The following is a 23,479-nucleotide window of genomic DNA, read 5'->3' on the forward strand; positions in this document are numbered from 1 at the left end:
GTGATAGCACCTAGTAGCCCTAGGCATGGACCATGACTAGGGTGACCAGATGTCCCGATTTTATTGGGACAGTCCCGATATTTGGGGCTTTTTCTTATATAGGCACCTATTACCCTCCACCCCCATCCCGGTTTTTCACACTTGCTATCTGGTCACCCTAACCACGACCCCATTGTGCTAGAGGCTGTACAAACCTGGATTGTCCCTGCCCCAGGAGTTTATAATCTAAGTATAAGACAAAAGACAACAGAAAGATCTAGACAGATGTGGAAGTACAAGAATACTTGTAAATAAAGGGACAATATTGGTTAGCATGATAAGCAGTGGTCTCTGCACACTCCCAGCCTAACTGTTCTCACAATGCTCTTATGAGAAAAAAAATAGTATCTTAGTTACGTTAGGGAATCGAGGCGCACACATTACGCAATTTATCCAAGGTCACACTGGAAATCTGCCACAGAACCTTGATCTCCTGAGTCTAGTCTAATACCTTGAATACAAAGCTATCCTTCCTTATCTTCAACATTATGATTGTGACCCTGCCAGCTGCTGAGCACCTTTTCAGCACTTTGCACTCTACAGGCTCAGGCCGGTTATATCTATCAATATAAAACAGAATTCTCTGGATCCAAATGATCAAAGTTCTTATAGAAGAAAAGCTAAAACAGATCAACCAATCCACTGAATGAGCCCTATTGTCTAGAGCAAAAGGATTTTTTGTTAGCTAAAGAAAAATATAATTCTATCCTCATATGCACACATTAGGATCCTGATGTTTTTTCAATTATTCATCTTTTTCCATGCATCTAAAGGTAGAATCTGAACCACAGAATTTAAAATGAAGAACAAAGGCAATTACGCAAAAAAAAAAAAAGTATTGTAATGATATAACTAGAAAAAAGATTTGTTAGACGTGTTTTGGTTAAAATAAAAGTACATTTTAGGATTGTTTTAAAATAAAAGGTTAACGTAAAAGCTGTTTGCTACAAACATTTGCAACTTCCTGCATATTTATTTTGTTACCAAATGTCATTTGTTAACATATTTTAAGTGAAGGTGTAAATTGCTTTCAATTTCTAAATATAATTCAAATTCACACAAAGTGACCATTATTAGTCCCTAACGTGCCTCAAAATTAATTTTAAAACATCTGCTAGTGTAGCGAGTGACCAGTATATTTGAGCCTACAAAGCTATCAGATCCAGTACATAATCATAATTGAATTAATTCCTATTGTTTACACTCGTAGTCTGAAAATACAGAGTTAAGCTTGAAGCTCTGTCATTGAGCTGCCCTGTTAAGTAGGTATTGGAGGGGGCTCAGCAGTCAGTTTGCATTTCTGGGTTTAAGAAAGACATGTTTCTTTTCATTCCATTTTAAAATATTTTAAAAAATAAGAGTAAAGTATTTTCTCTCGTTACATTTTTACAAAAAAAAAGTAACCAATTTGAAAGCAAGATGGTCAACTGGTGCTCCACAGGCTAAATGTATCTCACTGAATTGTGCAGCCCATAGCTGACCTCATCTGGCAATGCAGGTGTGCAGCATGTACAGTCCAGTTTTCAGTATGCAACAAACGCTTTGTCTTGATCCAAATGGTGGTTATTGCCAAGCTCAGAGTTCTTGCCCCCACACTATACAGGTTAAATGCTTGTCCTGCAAATATCTGAAATGCCAAAATATATCTGCAAGTTATCTTAGCACACTGTTAGAATATAGCTAGTAAATAAGAATTGTAGCTCACTTCTAGTAATCCTTAGGGCTTGTCTACATGAGGAAATAACTGGAATAGCTATTCCACTATGGCCATTCTGGAATAGCTCCCTGCATGTCTGTTTAGGGAGCTTTCTGCAATAGCTATTCCAGTCTATTTTCCCACATAGAAAAGCCCTTAAGTTCTAGGCATATGACTTAGAGATTGTTTAAACTGTAAACGAAAAGTTTTATGAATGATGATGCATCGCAAATGGGGGAAGATGGAGTAAAAGTTAACTAATTGGAAAATGATCCATGTGTCAAATCCTGCTCGCTTTATGTGAATGTTCCCGTAGATGTCGGATTTCTCACATAAGGCAAATAGCTCTAGGCCACAGTAATGGGCGGGGGATAATTATAATGCTTCTAAATGTTTCTTTAGCTGAATGTTTTTTTGATATAACAAACCTTTTATAAATCCAGTATTCTTTCAGCATTTGTTTCGTTAACAGAACATCCTTTACTATTGTTCTCATCGTTGTCAATCTCCATCATCAACGGCAAAAGCTCTTGTGCAGTTAATGTTGGTTGGGCAACTTTTTCTGGAGTTCTCCTTTCAGTTATCCATTTCTGTGCTGCTTGGAATCTTATCTTCACAAGCACATGTACTTTATTTTCTTTGTGTTGCAGAATCTATTTTCAGTGGCTGAAAACTTCACTTCTCAAGGGAAAAAGGATAAAGCAGGAGCACGCTAACCCAGCATGTCCCTGGCAGTAAATAACTGAAACGTTTGAAAGAAAGAAGTACCATTTGCACAGTACTAAATGTGCTGTGTCATACAAAGCATCCTCTAGATATTATAGGAAGTCGTCATAATCTAGACCAATACCTGGGAGATATTTTCTAAATGTGGGCCAGATACTGAGGTCTTAACAGAATACTCTGGCCAATATTATTTGTGTGGAAGGGATGTTCATTGTGGGTCCTCACATGTCACAGCCAAGGTTTGAAAGAGGCTTAGCTGCTTCTGTAGCAATGCTCTTCTGCCCCAGTCCCTGTGTAGTCTCTTCTGTGCCATTTGGAATTCACAGCCTGGAGGGCAGTTATGAGGATGTTTTGTGTGAGAAGGTGATCCAGACATTAATGGGAGTGTACCCGAGGAAGAACTGAATACGGGGAAGTGACTTACCTGTAACTGGAGGTTCTTCAAGATGTGTGGTCCCTATCTGTATTCCACTGGGGGTTATGTGTATGCGCCCAGACCTGGAGCTTTTCAAAGTAATAATGTCCATGGGTATGCACATGGATCCTTGTGTACTGCCTTGTGGTTCCTCCCGAGGCATTAAAGGGCGGGTTGGACCGACCACATCTTTAGTTCTTTCTCCATCGCAGACCTACTGGATTTGCAACAGAGAGGAAGGAAGGTGGGATTGGACTACAGATAGAGACCACACATCTCGAAGAACCTCCAGTTAAAGGTAAGTGACCTGCCCTTTTTCTTCAAGTGATGGTCCCTATTGTATTCCACTGAGAATGATTAACAAGCAGTATCTAGCTAGGAGGAGGATGCGAGGAAGATGACAGGATCATGGCATGGCAAACTGCTGCACTGAATGAGGTGTCTGTTGCAGAATCATGGACTAGAGCATAATGAGAAGAAAAGGTATGTACCGTGATACCAGTCTGCTCTGTGTTCTTGGGGAACCAGGGAGCAGTATCCAGCCTGTCTGACTCATGAAAGACACCACCCCCCCCACCAGCCTCTCCTTAAACCAAAATGCATCAGAGAAAAAAACTTGCAGAGAGCGATGAGGGATGGATGGGAGACACACCTAGACCCCTCTTGACAAGGGTGACAAGATTAAGACATCTCCATTAGCATACACAATGGAAAACAGAGACAACTCCCCTGCATGAAAGATGGGACAGGGAGACATCTCAATTTGTATACAAAATGGAGAACAGAGAACCGCACTGAACTCTGGGACCAGAAAATCAGGGAAGAACGGCATCATGGGGGATCTCTGCTCCAGATGTTAACGAACCTACACCTGCACACACCCAGCTCAGCAATTATCAGACCAATTCTAGTAATGAATCCTTGATTGATATCCAAAATACTGAAGCAGCCTAGTTACATTGTGAGCTCCCTGGAAGAAAACACCACCCATAGCCAAGAGTGATCAGCTCCCATTGTCTAGCCTAAAGAAAACCCTTGAGTCATCAGTTTATCTATAAACAAATCTAGTGTTCTCCCTTGAACCACTGAATTTTCTCCACAAAAATCCCAACTCACCCTCCAGTCAGTGTTCTGATGCATGGATCCAAACTCTGTATCAGTTCACTGGGACTCCGTCTCCTGCCTGATCGTGCTGGGGGCTTTGCCTGTCTCCAGCACTCAGGACCCTGAGCTACTAGCATCACCTGGGAACCCCGACCAGCTCAAGCCTCATAGAATGGGTGAGATCCATCTCTCTCTCTTTTCTTTTCTACCTCAGGTATTAACCTTTAAAAATGTAACTGTCATGTTTGTTTAGCCCTCCTTGAGTAATTATCACTATTATTCAATAAATAACTTTTATGGTTAAGTTGGTTGCCTCTCTCTCTCTCTCTCTCTCTCTCTGAACTTTACTTTTTTGTATTTTTAGCTTCCCGCAGTTACTCTGCAGCAAAGCTTCTTTTACCTAAGCTAAAGAGCCCTGTAGTGCCCAATATTACCGTGGGGTTGCTCATCAAGTGGGTTACTACCAGTACAATTGTGACGTGAAAGTGGGGATAGGGACGTGTTAAACCTGTGGTATATAAGGGTGGGGGGAAGGGGGGCAGCTGAAAGTGCTGCTTGACCCAGCCTATTGAGACCAGGGGCACTTAAAGGTGACAGCTTGAAGGTGCTGCTTGACCAGCCCATTGAGTATAGGGGCATATAAGGGGATCAGCTTGTGAGTACTGATTGACCCAGTCCGCTCAGACTTGCTCTTTTTGTGTGTGTGTGTGTGTGTGTGTGTACACGTGTTCATCTGGTTCTAGGGCTGGAGGAACCCAGGTTGGGGAACCTAAGTACTGCAGGATAGCTCCATTGGGAGAGGACTTGCAGAAGGAAGGAGTAGAGCTCCATATGAACACACAAGTGACATAAGCAGTACATTAATAGAATTACAGAACCTTCCCCCCCCTCCACTGACAAGGAAGAGTAATCCTAATAAATGAACATACCCCAAAGTAACGGGCACATCTGGTAACAACCGAACTCCAAAGGGCCATCTTACATACACCTGCAAAGGGCACATCATGGAGCGCAGAGGTAGTTGTGAGGTAGTTGTGCTCACAGGGAATGGGTCCACATCCCACCTGGTGGGGACCATCCTGATGATTGATAGCGGAGAGCAATGCTCCCTGAAACCCATTTTGATATTCTTTGGGTGGAGATGGCCTGCCCTTTAAGTCTCTCTGCTAGGGCAACAAATAGCTGGGAGACTTCCTGAATGGCTTCGTCTTTTGTCGTTAAAAGGCTACGTACATCAAGGGAGTGAAGTTGCTCTTCATCCTCTGAGGTATGTGGTTTAGGAAAGAAAGTGGGTAGATGTATGGATTGGTTGAGGTGGAAGTGGAAAACCACTTTTGGTAGAAATTTGGGATGTGACACAGTGAAACTTTGTCCTTATTGAACGTGGTGAAAGGTGGGTTTGCCATCATGGCCCCCATTTCGCCAACCCTCCTTGCAGAGGCAATAGCAATCAGGAAAACAAACTTCATAGAAAAAAGGGAAAGAGCAGGAGGCCAGAGGTTCAAAGGGAGAGTTCATTAATGATGTGAGGAGTAGGTTGAGGTCCCACTGGGAAGCGACAGTCTGAATGGGTTTGTATTTACATACTAGGCCCTTCCAGAATCGGGCAGTCAAAGGATGGGTAAAAACCAAATGCCCCTCCACTGGAGGGTGGAAAGCACTAATAGCCACTGTGTGCACCCTGTTGGAGTTAAGAGTGAGCTCCAAGGCCTTCAGATGGAGGAAATAGTCTACAAGCATTGGAATGCCCACAGCCTCAGGGGCAAAACCGTTCTGTTGGGCCCAAGAAGAGAAACATGCCCATTTTGCTTGGTACAATCACCTTGTGGAGTCCTTTCTGCTATTGGAGAGGACATCTTGTACTCCCAATGAACACTCCCATGCTAGTGGAGGAGTCCATCCAAAAACCAAGCTTGTCAGGTGAAGTGTCCACGGATTAGGGTGCCAGCGTCTGCCGTTGTGTTGCGTGAGTAGTTCTGGAAAAGTTGGGAGTGGGAGAGGAGGATGCTTCGACGTGTGGCAAAGAAGAGGAAACCATAACTGGCAAGGCCAGAATGAAGTGATCAGGATGACTGTCACCCTCTCCCACTGGAGTTTTTGAAGGATGCGATGCAAGAGCAGGAGGGGAGGAAAGGCATACTTGATTCGGTCCGAGCAGTCGACGACCAGCGTGTCACCCTAGTCCGTCCCTTGAGCAGTACTGAATGCACTTGGTGTTGGCATGAGATGCAAAGAGGCCCCTGATCAGAGTTCTCCAGGGACCAAAAATGTCTGACTACCGTGTCGTGCAACTCTAATTCATGGTTGATTGTCAATGTTCTCTGCAGAAATTTTGCAATCGTGTTCTGGGTTCCTGGTAGGTAGGCTGTCAACAAAAGGATATGATATGCAATGCACCATTTCCAGAGGTGTACCAATTCTGCACACAGCATTGGGGACCTTGTGTCCCCTTGCTTGTTTATGTAGTAAACCATAATGGTGGTGCCCTCCATGGCAAGAACATGATGAGAATGGATAGCTGGTAAAAATGTATGGCATGCCTTGCATACTGCCTGAAGTTCCAGGATGTTGATATGCAGCATGGCTTCCTGAGCAGTCTAAGTGCCTTGTGTCATGTGATCTCCCATGTAAGCACCCCAGCCATCAAGTGACGCATTTGTTATGATTGTCATGCTCAGAGAGGATGGAAAGAAGAGCATTCCAGAGCAAACTTGGAGCGGGTCTGTCCACCATTAAAAGGAAGAGATGACTTCTGGTGGAATAGTAAGAATGGTGTCCATGGGCTGGTGCATAGAGGAATAGACTCCCTGCAGCCATAGCTGCAGGCAGTGGAAGTGCAGGCAAGAAAACACTGTGACATACATGCATTCTGCCATGTGACTGAAGAGGGAAAGGAAAGTTCTGGCAGGGACTGAGTGACTGGAAGATAAGTGTGTGTGGAGGCTGTGCTCCTATGAATTCCAGGAACTGTGTAGTGTGCAAAGTTGATTTTTTTTTTTATGTTGACGCTCACTCCTAGGGAGGAGAAGAGTAGAAGGAGCTGGGACATCAACTTCCAAGTTTCCTTTCTGGACTGTGCCACCAGCAGCCAGTCATCTAGGTAAGAGAAGACAAGGACTCCTTGTAATTAGAAGTTTGCTGCTACCATGAACAAAACATTTGTGAAGACCCCTGGGGCAGTGGTAAGTCCAAACAGGAGTATCCTGTATTGGAAGTGCTGAGGCTCCACCATGAATCTCAGGAACCCCCTGTGGGCCATGTGAATGTCGATATGGAAGTAGGCATCTTGCATATTGAGAGCTGTGAACCACATGCCTTTTTTTTAGTGAGGGAATAATGACCGAAAGCATGATTATGCTGAACTTTGGCTTGCGAATAGAACAGTTGAGGTGTTGGAGATCCAAGATTGGTCTCCATCCCCCGTTTTTCTTGGGCATCAGAAAATAATTGGAATAGAACCCTGTGCTCTAAAAGGCAGTAGGGCAGTGGTTTTCAAACTTTCTCCACTGACGACCTCTTTCACACAGCAAGCTCTGAGTGTACCCCCCCCCCTTATAAATTAAAAATGGGGGAAGGTAATTTAATGAGCGCTCAGCCAGAACTCGCAACCCCCATTTAACCACCTTGCAACCACCAGAGGGGTCATGACCCCTAGTTTGAGAGTCTCTGCTATAGGGACTGGCTCCACTGCTCCTCTCTGCAGGAGGTAGTCCACCTCTAGAGTAAGAATAGTGTTGTGAGAGTGATCCTTGGGATTGGATCAGGGCGGGGGATGTGGAGGAGGTAACATCACAAACTCGACGGTAGAGCCTTGTTGAATGACATTCAGGATCTTCTTGTCCATTGCTATTGCTCTCCATGCTGGCAGAAAGAGTTTGAGATGGCCCCTGAAAGGGATGGCTGGCAAGTGCATTGAGGTGCAAAGTGATTGATGGCTTTCTAGTTGCATTTGGACATATCGCTTATGCAAACATTGAGTGTGTTGGGAAGAGGACAGTACTGTTGGAGCAGGCAGACAGTATCTGGGGACCTTTGGGCGGTTCTGTGAAGGCTTGTAGGTGGTAGAACTGGGGAGTTCTGTAGCATTGCATATGTGGCGGGCGTTAAAATTTTCGCTTTGGTGTTGGCGTATATAGACCTAAGGATTGCAAAGTGGCACTCGAGTCTTTCAGTGAGTGCAAGGAATCATTCGTCTTCTGATTGAAGAGGTGTGATTTATCAAAAGGAGGTCCTCAACTCTTCCATACCTCCCTAGGGAAACCTGAGGTATGTGATCAGGATTTGCTCCTCATGACAATTCCAGTCACCAATATGCCCAAAGATATGTCTGCTGAATCAACTGCAGTCTGACGTATGGACCTAGCGACCAACTTGCCTTCCTCTAAAATAGCTTGAAATTGGGCATGATCCTGTTGAGGTAGCTTATCCACAAATTCTGCCATCTGTCCATAGTTTAAAAAGTCATATTTGGCTATCAGTGCCAAGTAGTTCAAGATCCTGAACTGGAGGCTGTCAGAGAAAACCTTGTGACCCATAAGGTCTAGCCTCTTGCCCTCCTCGTCAGTGGGGGTGAAGGAGTGTATGCTGCTGTTTAGCCTGTTCTGCAGCAGCCTGAATCACCAGGGAATTGGGCAGAGGATGAGAGAACAGAAACGCAGACCCCTTGTGTGTGGGGGGGTCAAAGTACCTCTTTCTGTCCCTACTGGGGTGGGGGCGTATGTGGCCAGTGTATGCCACGCAGTGCGAGCCAGTTGGAGAAAGTCATCATTGATCAGTAGACCACCTTGGCCAGTACCGATGCACGTAAAATGTCTAGTAATTGGTGCTGACTGTCCTGTACCTCATTCAATGGGAGCTGGAGAGCAGGTGCTATCCTTCGTAACAGCTCCTGAAACTGACAATAGTCCGGAGGAGAGAAGGGCATCGTCAACACAGCCATGTCTGGGGACTACGAAGGAAATCTCTCTGGATCCATTGGTATAGTTGGGGCCAGGCTGATCAGCACATTGTCTAGTTTTGGTTCCGAACATCTACTCAACGAAGAATGGGGCAGTGATACAGGGGAGCCCTCCTGCATTGAACGGGACAGTTCTGAAGGTGAATATTGGGGCCACGAGCTCCAATATGGCCAACCTGGTTGATCCTGCTGTTGCAGTGGTGGTGCCCAAAGAGTCAAATACCAGTGGTTCCTGGGCTGAGCTAAAGTAGGGTATTGCCACAGTGCCGTCATAAACCTCTGATAGTCATGTCTTTGGAATGGAAGCAGCGGACCATGCATAACATCCAGATCCTCAGACTCAGAGGAACCGGAGTCCAATACAAATGGCAGTGCCGATGGAACGGGGTGTACTGTAGAAACATGGCCAAAAGGTGGCGCTTCCAAGACAGTGGATGGGGCTCTTTGTAGGCGAAAGTATGGGAACACATGGAGATCTCATCCTTTCAAGGGGCACTTTCAAGTCTCCCTGGAGTCAACGGAACCAGGGCCAGTCAGGGATCAGTCTCTGAACTGATGATTCATGGGACGCTGGCAGAGCCAATGCAGAAGGGGTATGTGTGTCCGGAACTGGGACCAGGAGATCCGGCGAGTGATGTGACATCTTGTCTCTTTTGTAGGCCTTGAAGTGTGGCACTGCCCTGTGGACGGAACTCATGGATGGCGTGACAACTTTCTTGGACCTGGAGGAAGACTTATTGCCAGGCTTCTGTGACTCATGGCTAGGACCCGGTGCACGATCTGTAGCAGTAGTATCGGCTCCACGGTAGGAGGCGCACTCTTGGGCTGTTCGGGGGGTGTTCCCTGGCCAGGATCTGATGGAGGACCCCTGGCAACCTCCATGAGGTGGTACTTAAGACCGAAGGCTCTGCCTTCCCATACGTGAGCAGGGAAGGAGAGGCAGATACTGCACCTGAACGTGATGTGGGCTTCCCCCAAACAGGATAGACAGCATTGGTGCTCATCGCTGAGGAAAAACAAGCAAGGGCAGGAAGCTCAGACTTCGAATCCTGGCCTCTTCAACGTAACCCAGTACCCAGACCTGGGTGCTGGAGGGTGGGGGACTGTTTGGCGGGAATCTGCAGAAGTGGCATCCCAAGTCCTTAACTGAACAAAAAGCTTCTAGAAACAAGATAATTACTACAAAGAGAGCAAAAATCTTGACTATATACAGTACCCAGACCTGGGTGCTAGGGGTTTGGAGGATAGGTGATGTTGGGGACTGTTTGGCAGGAAACCATCAAAGCGGCATCCCCAGCCCTTAAACCTACAAAACTTCTAGAAACAAGACAACTATTATAAAAACAGCAAGAATCCTATGTATGAAAATAAAAAGAGTTTTTCTGGGAAGTTTGGAAAATCTGCCAACAAGGATGAGAGGACAGCAGAAGTTCTGACTTGGAACATGCGCTGATGAAAAGGGACTGAAGACATGGTCGGTCCGCCCCACCCTTTATTGGTTCGGGCTAAACCATGAGGCAATGCTAGGGTGCATGCATGGAATGATGGACATTACTACTTTGAAAAGCTCCAGCTCTGGGCACATGGCATATGCATACAACCTCAGTGGAATGCAATAGGGACCATCAATTGAAGAAGCATCAATGAGGCCCCTGATCCTTCAATGATTTATGCTTGGGAGGTCTACCTGTGAGGACTTCATTCCAGGATTGTAGCCTGAGTTATCACCTTAGGATTTGGCTCCTGTGTTATAAACATCTTTTAAAATTTACCTAACATTTTATTTTATTTTATTTTTAAATCCTTATTCAGTAATCAAGTCGTTTAATAAACAGCCCATGGTAAGAACTCTGCCTCTCATGCAAAACTTAGATTTCTTTTCTCAGTCATCTGTGCCCTATAGACTTAAATGCTATAGAATCTTACAGTGCTCTGTTCTGCTGAGTGCTGCAGCACAATGAGTTCTGATGGACAACTGTACATCTGGAATAAGAATCAGTACTGAACAGGAAAAAACTTTCATACAAGTGAATCACTAAGCCAGTAAATATGTAAGAAGAAGAACAAAAACATTTTTAAAATTAAATATACCACAAACAAGTGACAGATTTAGCAAACTCTCTTTATTTACAGGGAAATACATATACACATATATTCTGTATATGTACACATAGATTTAAGTACTATATATATACATATATGATTTCCACATACTCTACAATAAATACTTTGTAGTTTTTTAAATAGTTTATAGAGCTGGGTAAAACTACATGGCAATAAAATTGTGGCTTACAGCTAAGTTACAAAAGCACCAAACACTGAACATATAGAATATAGAATAAATACTAGCATATATACAGCTAAATCTAAGACACGCTATACAGAACACAAAACAGAACATTATGTAGGTATCAGTAAGCAAACCAAAACTCATCTGAAACCCAAAGACCATTTGTATGGAATAAACTGTGACAGGAAACTTTTAGATTTTTATAAACAAATCCACATTTCTAAACTTGTAACTTTAAGACAAAAACAAATTAAACATTTTCTTTAACAAAGGATTTTTCTGTATGAGGCTTTGCAATAAATAAGAATAAAGAAATAATCTAGTGAGTGACATCCTTTCTGATTTGACATATAGTCTATCTAGTTGTTGGTCCAGAAGCACAGATGCTTTAGCAAAACTTCTTATATTCATGTACCTTTCTGTCAGTGCTCATCAGTTCGTATGTAACAAACAGCTCTCTCCTTTCCAGCCAATCCCTTTCCAAACCTTGGCAAAGAGCTGTGACATCAGACACTAAACTTTGACATCAGAAAAGAGAAGCAGAAGTTTGCTTCTTTTTACACACGTGTCTTGGTAATCAGCAATGGTGGTAAAAACAATAACAAACAAAAAAAAAAAAAGTCATTTTTGCTTGATCCTGAACTGTTGAAACTGATTTTGCCATTGACTTCAGGGGAACAGTATCAGTCCCTACGTAAGCAGCATACAGGGCCAGATCCTCTGGTGGTATACATTTATACCAGTTGAGGATCTGGCCATATGTTGAAATGTGCTGTACTAATGGCAGTGGTTTGTAATCTTATATGTGGTGTCTAGATTTTTGTTGACCTTTCATTTTTCAGGGATTGTGGTTTTCTTGTCTTAAAAGATACTAACTAGTTTAACTGGGTTTCATGAAAAAGAAAAGCATGTGTTATTGGGGTATTGGCCTTCTCTTGTGATACTTTTCCATTTCCAGGAAGGTAATAAATCAGGATGTGCTGGATAGCAAGATGTTAAGGCAAATACTTTCCTTTAAATGGAAACCACACTCTTATTTATTCTGGGACTTATTGAACATGGACCATGTTTTTCCAGGGTACACTTATATTCTATTACCACCTTAAAACTAGTACCAATATAGATGTAAACATCCGAGTATAAATCAAAACAATAGTGACCACAATAGGGAAAAATGTACACCAAACCTGTATACTTGGTGGGTCTAACAAACTAAGGATCATTGCATTTTCACAGGTAAGAATTTGAAGAAACTGCTCTTCCATTCCAGTGACTATGCATTACTGCCGAAACCCAGAGTAGGAATTCAATTCTCTTTCATTTCTTTAATAGAAATAGCATTTTATTTAAATATTAGGACTCAATTCATCAAATCCTCTGTGTGTGACAGTCCTGTTGACATCAATTGAAGAGTTGTTGAAATTGAGTTTTGCATGTGGAGAGCTTGCAGGCCTGGCCCAGTTGTCTTCCTCTTATTGTTTGTTGTTTGGGAACTGTAGGTGCTAACAAAATACAATCAGGATTGGGACCCTAGGATGCGAGGTGCTGTATATACCAAGTAAACTATCTCGCTGCATCTGCTATCTAAAGCAGCCCTTTAAACCTACTTCAATAAAGATAACTTTCCAGATCAGTGTTTAGCACATACATAATTTGGTTCCTCTTTGCCACATTTTGCTCATGTCTGATATTTCTCTTATTAACAACATAGCCAGAATGTAATTGTGTTAAACGAAAAGGATTGTTACATAAACAGGCTGAATATTTATGAAACAGCACAAACATCTACAATTTTTTTAAAGACATATTTAACCTGATAGGGAAGCACTGTCCTCTGCAGACGATTAAAGGAAACTCATATTTATGACCAGTGCTGTATTTCTACAGTTACTCAGAATATGAATTACATCAGCCAGAGGACAAATAGGGCGTCTCACTATGGTAATTATAATCGGGGCAGACCTTTTGCACCAGTTTGTAATCTACACTGTAAAAAGCGATGTAAATGCAGATAACTTTAAATGGTTTAGAACACAACCAAGAAACATGGCTTTGTGTCTGCTCTTGGTAGCAGATCTTTGAAGGGTCAAAATTGCACAAGGCAGTTTTCTTAGCCCGATCTGTTTTTTCATACTCAATTCGGCAGTTGAAGGACTTGGATTCCTTGGTCTCCAGCGTTGACTGTGGAGAAGATTCAAATTCCACCACCTTGGAAGGCGGCACCAGGCTTACAGAAACATTTCCAAGACCTGTTGAGTTATGTCGGAAATAAACACTGAAGGTTCCATTGCCATGATCAACAATTTTCCCTGTGATGAGGAGGTTTAGTTTAACAGTTTTGATGTTGGAATGGAAGTCGCCCCACCCAAACATTTTCTTGAATTTCCCAGTTTTTACTATTGGTCTGCGCTTAGTCCGTGCAAGAGATTCTTGAACCTCAGTGATGTTGGCTAACCAATCCCAAAAGTTTTCTATGCTGTCTGAGTATGACATCTGGCCATGTTTCAACACTGGAGATGGCTTAACAAATAGGCGTAAAGGGTTGATGATTCTGGAATGGACAACGTTGTTGACCAATGTCTCTGCAGCATCTTTGTCTTCCCAATCCAGCACTTCTGTGGCATGGACTATTTGTTTAGTGTCACAAAATATCTGTTTCAAAAGAGAAAAAGTGAAAATAAAAATGTGAAGATGATGGGGTGGTTATTAATATTTAGTTGTACATAAATAGGGTCCAAGCCCTTAATTGCATGACTAGCCTTTACATGTAATCCCATTTCAGAGGACTACTCTGAGTAAATACTACTGCTATGAATAAGGATTTCCAGGACTAGGGCTCAAAGGGAAAAGACCGATTTCTTAACCTCAAGAGATTAGTGTCTTAGAGGTAGAGTGAAATGGCAAAGCAGAATTTTCTGTTACTATTTTCATTTGCCTAGTGTCTCTTCCCCACCATCCCCTTCAGACCCTGTTCTCTAAAGACTGTCTGTTTATAATGTCCATACGTAACTTTCTTTTAGTTGTGCTGTACCTGTTAATGCCTTTTATATTGGTCTGTGCCTAGTAACTTACCTTGTGCAATACACTGTAGTAGGAAGAGGCCCTGAAACATAAGCCCTTGTATCAGAGGCCTGGTATGAGGCCTGAGGCCTCGGCTAAAGTAGTGGTCAAAACTTTGCTAATATAAAGCAAAATCAGGCTGTGAACGAGAGGCAGGCCCTGCTCACAGAATCTGTCAAGAATAGGGGTGATACTGCAAAAACACATATTCCTAAGAGGTGCTAGGCACAGAGCACTCACGCAAACGCATTCCAGAAGGATGGTACCAGAACACCTTGATACCAACACATTCCCTAAAGATAACAGGAACACACTGACCCATCCTAAAAATAAGGTCAGTGTGATGGACAGAGATGTACAAGGTGATGGATGATAACCGGCTACATCAGAGGGTGTCGACTAACTATGTCAGAGGGGCAGTATGTAACTTGTTTGTCTTGATGTATAAAATGGAGTCTAAGAGGGAGTGTCTTTGGCTAGCCGAAGGATAGTGGAAAGTCCTGCCACTAAATAAGCTGCGTCGATTGTCCCGGGCATACACGCATTGAGTGTACTTGTAGCAAGTAAGGATGTAAAAGGTTAACTAGTAAGACTAATGCTTTAGTCTTACAGGTTAACCCGCCTTAACAGTTAATCCTGGGCCAACTGGCTGGATTGGCCCCAGCCACTTAATCGGTTAACCGTTTAAATGACATATTTTAACCATTTAAACAGTTAACTTTTAAAATGGTATTTACATTCTTAGTAGCAAGTATAAGGCACCAATACTGTGCTCTGTTGACAATAAACCTAATCAAGTTCCATCGCTAAGAACTTAGTCTGTGGTTATTGGATAGTTCGATCAGAGCCTGCTGTACAGGCTATCTGGCCAGAGTCAGTACAGCACGCAGAGAGAACACACACTCAGCCAACATCTGACCACAAACATCATGTAAAGTTAGCACTCTACTCACAAAAAGACATGGGTATCTAACTGACATTTTAGCTACCTAAATCCCAGAATGAGGCCAAGTGATTCCTAAAATCCACACTCTCCTGCTACTGACCTCACTCACTCGGCACCTAAATTTTTGCTGTAAACATTCTCTAGGCACCTACATTTCTGTCTCTGCACATGCATATTGCTGCCTCCCTCTAGGTATCTGGATGCCTATGCCCTAACGCGATGCACAAAGCAAGGGGAAGATAGGTGTTCCTTCGCCTAACTTGCCTGCAGGGCTCAATCCAGTAAGTGTACTCAGACCTTGCCTACCAGATCAAGATGAGCTCACACAACACAGCTGGGTGTGGAGGAGGAGGACCACCTCTTCCATAATTGTTAGGTCAGTGGCTAGGTACTAACCTGGGATGTGGGACACCCCAGTTCATGTACCTCACTCCACTTGAGAGGGATAAAGGATTTCAGCAGGGATCTGACACCTCTGAGTTAGGGTTCAAAAAAGAACTAGATGGGTTCATGGAGAATAGGTCCATCAATGGCTATTAGCCAGGATGGGCAGGAATGGTGTCCCTAGTCTCGGTTTTGCCAGAAGCTGGGAATGGGCAACAAGGGATGGATCACTTGATGATTACCTGTTCTGTTCATTCCCTCTGGGGCATCTGGCATTGGTCACTGTCGGAAGACAGGATACTGGGCTAGAATGGACCTTTGGTCTGACCCAGTATGGCTGTTCCTTTGAATGCCCTAGCCACAGGATATGGACTATAGTGTATTTTGATGTGGGGCTCCTTCAGTCTCTCCTACTATGCATAAATAATTTTAAAAAGTTATTGGAGCAGGGGGACTGGATTCTAGGTCTCCCAGGTATGAGCTCTAGCAATCAGGTTATAGAGCAATTCTCATGCTTGCTTACATGTGTGCTCGTACTCTGTCTCTCTGGCCCAATGACTCTTTCATTAGTTATCCACAGTGCCAGAGCTTCAACAGGAAAGACTGAGGACTTTTCTACATGGTGTGGTAATATGTCTATGGAGGGGTGGGGTATGATTTCTAAAGCAGATTCATGTGTTAGACATAAATTGGTCTGTGTAGACTCTATTGGTACGCTTCAATGTAGTGCTGTTTGAAATAGTACTATATTAAAGTGCACAAGGAAAGCATTAGTGGACACCAGCAGGGTCTACATGGGGCCAATCAGTGCATAGCACATTAATGAGCTTCAGAAATCACACTCCCCCAAATAGTGCATTATCCTGCGTGTAGACAAGCTGTGGTGGAGCTCTACATGAGACTAGTCCAGAACCCAAGGGACTAGGACTCTCACCTGAGGGCTGGTAGATTCCATGTGAGAGGGAGAAGGGATTTGAACAAGGCAGGGGCACACGAATGGTGAGTCTCCCACATTCCAGGTGAATAATGTAACCATTGGGATAAAAGTTATGAGAGAGGTCCTCCACACTGCTGCTGCCTGCAAAAATGGCATAGGTGTCTACCTCCAAGAAGATATTTGCAGCTGAGAATACCAAGCAGAGGGCGGCACCTCCCTTTATCCTGGGTTTAGATACCAAGTTCCCTGGAGGGGCAGGGTTTAGGACACACCCCTTAGTTTGGCACCTGCTACTGGCTAGGTTAGGTGAGAAGCTAGCATGCTGGCTTTTGTGAATCCTATTCTGAGATGCCTCTCTCTCATTCATTGTATAAAAAGTAGGGGTGCAAACTTCAGAAATATGTGAATCTCATTGATCTGAAGCTGATAAAATACGGTGAGTGTGTGTGCTCTTTCAGAATAGCTTAGATGACACTTCCTTCAAAAATATAGAAATATGTGTTATTTTTGTACAATTCTGGGGCAGGCCTCAGTATAAACAAAAATGTTCTATAGTGATACTGTATAGGCATGCCATATCTTTAGCACTTTTCAGGATCCACTTTCTTGAATGTATAATGAAATCCATCCTTCTCAATGTTTCACTTCTCCCATCTTCTCACCTTGCAAAACACAGAAAACTAAAAGGCCCTAGTCTGTTATGTTCTCTTTACAAACACTCATGTTTTCTAGTAATAAGACTCTAAAACAGCATCTGAACATACACAGTTACTTTTTACAGTCTTTTTATAATGTAAAAATTGAGATGAACCTGAATCAAAACCTTCAGTCGAATGTTGAAGGGGGTTCAGAATACGAGTCTGCATCTCCGTTTACATCTACAGCTGACTCCCTCTCTGTACAACATACTAGCCCAAAACTTGTCAGCTTTGAAATCTAGATCCAAATTTACCAGCTAGACCCTATCTCTAATTAAAAATGAATAAGCACATTTCATTAAGACTCCAGTTAGGAAAGGGGAAAAAAAAACAATAAAGATCACTCCTAGGCAGAGACCTTGTATGTCAAGTTTCTGCCTCTGGACTAATTTTTTATGGCTGAGTTATCAACTCATAAATATAGGGGATTCTAATGGAAACACTGACAGATGGTTATCTATAATAGCATGAAAAGGACTGCTGTAATGATACGATGGAAACCTGTCAATATGATGAAAGGGCCTGGGTGAAGAAATGGCATGTTTATGTATGGCTCTTTAGCCACTCGCAACCTTGCTCACAAGTTAAAGAGCAGCGGGATGGTTTGGGGAATAGCACTTTCCCAGCACAACTTGCCATAACCACTGCTAAGCAAATAACTATCAGCTGCCTTGTTACAGAAACGCCATATTGCTCGGATGAAACAAGAATGGATCCACACTTTCACCCAACCCTCAGTCCAAAACCTGCCACGAACCTTTTCTGAAAAATGAAAAAAGGTAACTCTTTTGCTGCACTTACAGATTCCAACTGGGGCCCAGAAGTAGCAATGTTGAAATACCATGATGGAGGCTGTTAAAACCATGTTTCCTGCCTGCCTGGAAACAGGAGGGCTCCCGGAAACTCATCTCTGGGACTGTTCTGAGCAAGGTTTGATGACTCCCTGGTTAAAATGCAGGTGCCCAGTCTGCACTTGTGCCTCTACTCTTAATGGCAGCTGCACTGGTGGGAGCAATGGAGGAAACTAAGAAACAAAGCGTAGAACAGAAATTGATGAGGTTGGCCGTGAACATGTTGTGTGTCTACACTCAAACTGGGAAAGTAACAGGGCAGCTCATAGTGTTTTGCCTTTTGCCAGGGGTGTAGGCTTGCACACAATTGTCTTTCTCTGCCTAGTTCAGCACCCCCACCCCCTTTTTTTTTGCGCACCTTATATTGGAGTCTCTAACTGTGCTTGTGACATCTGTTTGACCAGACTTTTTTTCTCCCAGTTCTCTTTGTAGTAAGAAATCCTAGAAGGGTTGCCTAACATACTGCTGGTGATGCTCTGTGCATTTTGTTAAGGTGCTCTATCTCACAATGAGACAGTACGGGGCTGCTGACCACATTGTCCCAGAATTCACTGCTACAGCATGGTGGGTGTGGATACACAAACTGCATGGTTATGATGTGAAAAATGTAACTGTATGGACACCGCTCAGCTGTTTGTGCTGCAACAGGGTCAAATGCGTGACACAAACTGCTAACAAAAACACAACTCTATTTGTGGCATCAATGGGGCTTTAGAGGGTGAGCTATCATTAATCAAGGTGCTGGGATCACAACACCGTATTGTGTTAAACCAGTGGCATCTGATCACATCACATTACGTAAGAGCATGCGGTATATTAAACCCCCCATGATTGTATTCACAAAGGATAATCTGACATGTTCCTGTAACAAAGGTGACACAGATGACTGCATCTGACAATTTTCTGTCTATTTTTGCACAATATCCAAATAGCCGGTTATACAAATCATTGAGCTATGGGAATGAATATTCTGGTGCAAGGAATATTTTACTCAGGGGGAGAAGGAAGAAATAAACATTGCTGGAAGTGGTGAATAAAACCGTAAACTTTTAATATCGGACTCCACTTCCATTCCTATTGTTATCTTGTCACACTAATTCCATTGAGAGAACAAGGCTCAGCAGCTGCAAAAGTTGAGGTGAATCAGTTGCTTGAAAGGAGGCTACACCAGCTCTTACTAGGGAAATGCTTTGTTTTGAAAATGTTTAGTTTAAAAATGTTGCTAACAAAGAAAGACTTGACTTTGGACCTGCCAGGGCAATGTACCACAGGAACCCGGGAGAGGAATATGGTGAGATTGTTAGAAATATGAATTTCTATCTGTGCTTTTCTATCTATAACTTTATTTTATTTGTGCAGATTCTTTTATTTTCAAGTCAAAAGGTTTTACAGAATAGAAGAACAGAACTCTCCAAGGGTTCATTTTCCTCTCCACATTTCAAAGGCTCCGTATTTGATGACAGCTTTTTGTTATTAGTGAGCACAGCCCAGTGCCTTTTGTTAAGTTGTTTATTCACTTTGGTTAGCAATTTACAGGAAATAAAAAAATCGGTATTAAAAGAATGCAGCACATGCTGGAAAACTGAATTCCTCAGCATCTCACCTCCAGATTCTAGCTACATTTTGCTGTGTAGCCTTCCTTGTAGTGAAGATCATTGTTGTCTGAATAGTTGAAAACTCTTGTTTAGTAAAGTGAGAGAACTTGTGTCTTTTAATTTGTTTGCCTTCAGCAGTAGGTCCCGCTCGTTGCACCTGCTTTTGCTCATTCCCCTAAAGCCAGTCATAGATTTTGAGGCTGGAAAGGATCATTAGATCATTCTAGTTTGACACAGACCTTAGAATTCACTGTTACCTCTGTCTTGAGCCCATATGCTTGTTTGACCGCAGCATATCCTCCAGAAACGCACCTTGTCTTGATCTGAAGGTATCAAGAGATGGAGAATCCACTACTTCTCTTGGTAGTTTGTTCCATATGTGACTTATTTCTAATTTGAATTTGTGTGGCTCTAATTTCTAGTCACTGCTTTCTGCGATGCCTTTCTTCTACACTAGATTGAGGAGCCCTTTCATACCTGCTATTTTCTCCCCATGATGGCACTTATACACCATAACCAAGTTTACTTGATTAGAGACATGGGGTAAAATTCTTGCCCGATTTAAGTCAATGAGAGTTTTGTCACTGACTTCAGTGAAGACAGGATTTCATGCCTGGTCTCGCTTATGCAGCTCCCCATGAAGTCCATCCCTTGCTCATGGTTTTCTTCCTCCCAGGCTTTGTCTGCGAAAGAAGGCTAAACTGCAGAATGCCCTAGTCTGGGTGAGTTTTAAGCTGATTCCATATTTTGGACACTGGTCCTATTTATATTTTTACTTCATTTGTTTTGCACATCCTCCCAGCCACCAGAGCTTTTCATGTGGGTGACTTTTTAAAATGTCATATTAAATAAACAGAAGATGATAAGAATTGTATCCTTGTAAGGGTCGAATTGTTCTGATGTTTCCAGGGTTTTGCTCCAAGTTATCAGTCAATCTTGGGACATGGTTTTTACAGCTGATCAGTGAGAGAGGCACCAACTTCATCCCTGCCAGGGTCATTTCAAGTCTCTCAGAAATGAGTGCAGATGAATCGGGGAAGGGGAAGAAATAGTTATCGGAATAAAATGGATCTGAACCATTATTCCATCCACTAGTGATGCTGCTGTGATCCTTCTAGCGTATCACTGAGCTGGCGGGGCGGGGGGGAGGGGTCCTAAGAGGGCCAAGATTGTTGTCAACCTCTTCCAGCTGCCTGAATGTATCTTATCAGAGCTCCACTTGCGTGGGAAGCTAGAGTCTGGAGGTAGCTCCTAACTCACTCAGGACTTGTCTACATTTGAAATGCTATAGCAACATCACTGCAGCTGCACCTCTGTAGCGATTCAGTGTGGGCGCTACTTAGGCTATGTCAGTACTACGGACCTTACAGCAGCACAGCTGTAATGCTGCAGCTGCACCGCGGTAAGGTCTCCTGTGTAGCTGCTCTATGCCGGCAGAAGAGCTCTCTCTCCCACCGGCATAATTAAGCCACCCCTGAGTAGCAGTAGCTATGCTGGCGAGTGATGCTCTCCTGCCGACATAGCGCTGTTCACACCTGTGCTTTTGTCAGTGAAACTTTTGTTTCACCTGACAGACAAGTTTTGCCGACAAAAGTGCTAGCATAGATATAGCCTTAGGAAAGCGGTTCTCCCCGAGAGGCGGTAGCTATGTCAATGGAAGAATTCTTTCATCAACCTAGTGCTGTCTAAAGGAGGACCTAGGTCAGCTTAACTACGTTGCTCAGGCTTTTTCACACACCCTGAGCAACACAGTTAAGCTGAATGAATTTTCTGCTGTAGCCCAGGCCTCCGAATGCTGTACCAGTACCATGGTTTTATTTTGAAAAATAGATATTCATGTTCACACTATAACTTCTTATGGTACTTCTCTGGCTTCTTCATGCTAATTTCAGTATGTCTGCAGTCTTTTATACTGTGTATTGCAATAATAATGCAAAATCACTGAACTGGTGGAACAAAAACCTGAGCTTGAAAAAAGGGGAGAGGGAGAGAAATTGCTCTGCTTTATCTGTTTGAACATTCAATGATTTCAACACATTTATCAAATTTTAAATAATTTATGCCTTGACAGGGCTTATCAATTTTGCAAAGCACACACATTAGCTAGATACAATGCTATCATATCTGCTTTTTCAGCATCTTACACTTGAGCTCAACAAGATTAATAAAAACTCAGACCTTCATCAATTAAACAGAAAAATATAAAATTGTATTCCATTACAGCCTTTTTGGTATGAAAATTATGACAGATTCTAATAATTCATCACAACAGGCTGAGCTTGAATTTTATTGATAATTAAATGTGTTTCTCCCAAAGGCCGAGACTGTGATGGGTTTTATGGTAGCAGATGTGATTGCTGTCAGGAATGCTGTAAGGAATTTAGGAATTAAGGACCATCTTCTATTAACCAGACTACACAGAAGAGCCATATTTGATGCTATCTAGTCACAGACATGTTTTTCAGAATTTGTTGTGCGCCCATATGCTTTCATTATGATAAAGATTTAATTCACATTCCAGGGGCATTACTGGCTGGGAATGAAGGCCCTGATTCAGGAAAGCACTTAAGGACATGCTTAAGTCCATCCCTATTCTGCAAAGCATATGAATGGATAATTAAGTGCTTTGTTGAATCAAAGCCTAAACTGTTAAACATGTCAAGTGACTGAGTGAAATCACTAATGGCTCTTCTGTGTTGTCCAGTTAAAAGAAGAGGCTACTTTGCCAAAACTGACCCATCAACTGGGTAACTGGCAAATATGAGGCTGCTGGATTACACAGATTACCAAATTTAAGTGTCTAGCATTTACATTGATTAAATGAGTAGTTACCAATACAGCTGATGAAAAATTTTCTATCTAAATGTTTCTGGTGGACAATGCAGCTTCCATAAAATCAAAGTTTACCTGGGGAAAACTTTGATTTTTCTGATTCCATTTTCCATTGGGAAAATCTAAATGAAATATAATTTGGGTCAATCTGAATCAGAACATTTTGGTTTGTTGAACAGAATAAAACACTGCATTTTGGCTTGGTTCATCATTGAACCAGATCTGTCTGAGCTACCCAGTGCTTCATGGGGGTGCAGTTCAGGTGCCTTATGCCTTTGTTCTCCTTTATAAGCGGGGCTTCCTGGCTGGACTACATTTCCCAGGATGCACAGGGGTCTCCCCTCTGGTTGAACTGCTGTGACATCGTGGGGAGATGTCCTCATCCAGCCTAAAGAGAAGAATGGGGCATGAAGAACCTGAACGACAAACTCCCATGAGGCATTGCAGTAGCTCAAACAGATGCAGTTCAATGTTGAACAGAGCAAAAATGAAATGCTTTTTAATTTTTTAATGGAAATTTTTCAGAACTTTGTTGGTCGAAGAAAAAAATCAGTATTTCTACTTTTCACCCCAATTCTGGATAAAAGCAAATATTAAAATATCTGAATTTTCCAAGTGATGGACATTCTGATTTTTGACCATCTTTGATTCCCAGACACTTATACTGTGGTGTTCTGAAAATTGTGTTAAAGTTATGATCTGTCACTTTAGATTCTCATGGGCTTTCCTGTCCTGCTTGTAGGTATGGGGCTCTGTAGGGAAGCATGCAATCTGGGCTTGCCAGCAGCCAGCCTAGAATAAGGCATGGGGGCTGAGTTGTGGCTCTCTCTTTATGGAGCAGCCTGTTTTGTTTCTTTTTGATTTGGGGTGGTTGTGTGTTAACTCTGGATTCTAAGAAATCAAGAAGTGTTACATTATAGCCTTCCAGCAACAATAGTTGTTTTTATGT

The 23,479-nt window shown here is 42.8% G+C and overlaps 1 protein-coding gene across 2 annotated transcripts in view; it reads right to left on the reverse strand.

Annotated features, from left to right (window-relative positions):
- NXPH2 (neurexophilin 2) overlaps window positions 1–23,479 on the reverse strand; it is an 82,281-nt gene that overhangs the window by 13,602 nt on the left and 45,200 nt on the right. Inside the window, exon 2 of one of the 2 annotated variants that reach the window (XM_073304727.1) lies at window positions 11,197–13,879. The exons of the other annotated variant lie outside the window; for it this stretch is intronic. Within the exon in view, the coding sequence (XP_073160828.1) occupies window positions 13,136–13,879 (744 nt within the window). The 3' untranslated portion in view covers window positions 11,197–13,135. Of the gene's footprint in view, window positions 1–11,196; window positions 13,880–23,479 lie in introns of those variants that run through there. 2 annotated transcript variants of the gene reach the window in all.

Source organism: Lepidochelys kempii, chromosome 11 (assembly GCF_965140265.1).
Source record: "Lepidochelys kempii isolate rLepKem1 chromosome 11, rLepKem1.hap2, whole genome shotgun sequence".
NCBI classification, from domain to species: Eukaryota; Metazoa; Chordata; order Testudines; family Cheloniidae; genus Lepidochelys; species Lepidochelys kempii.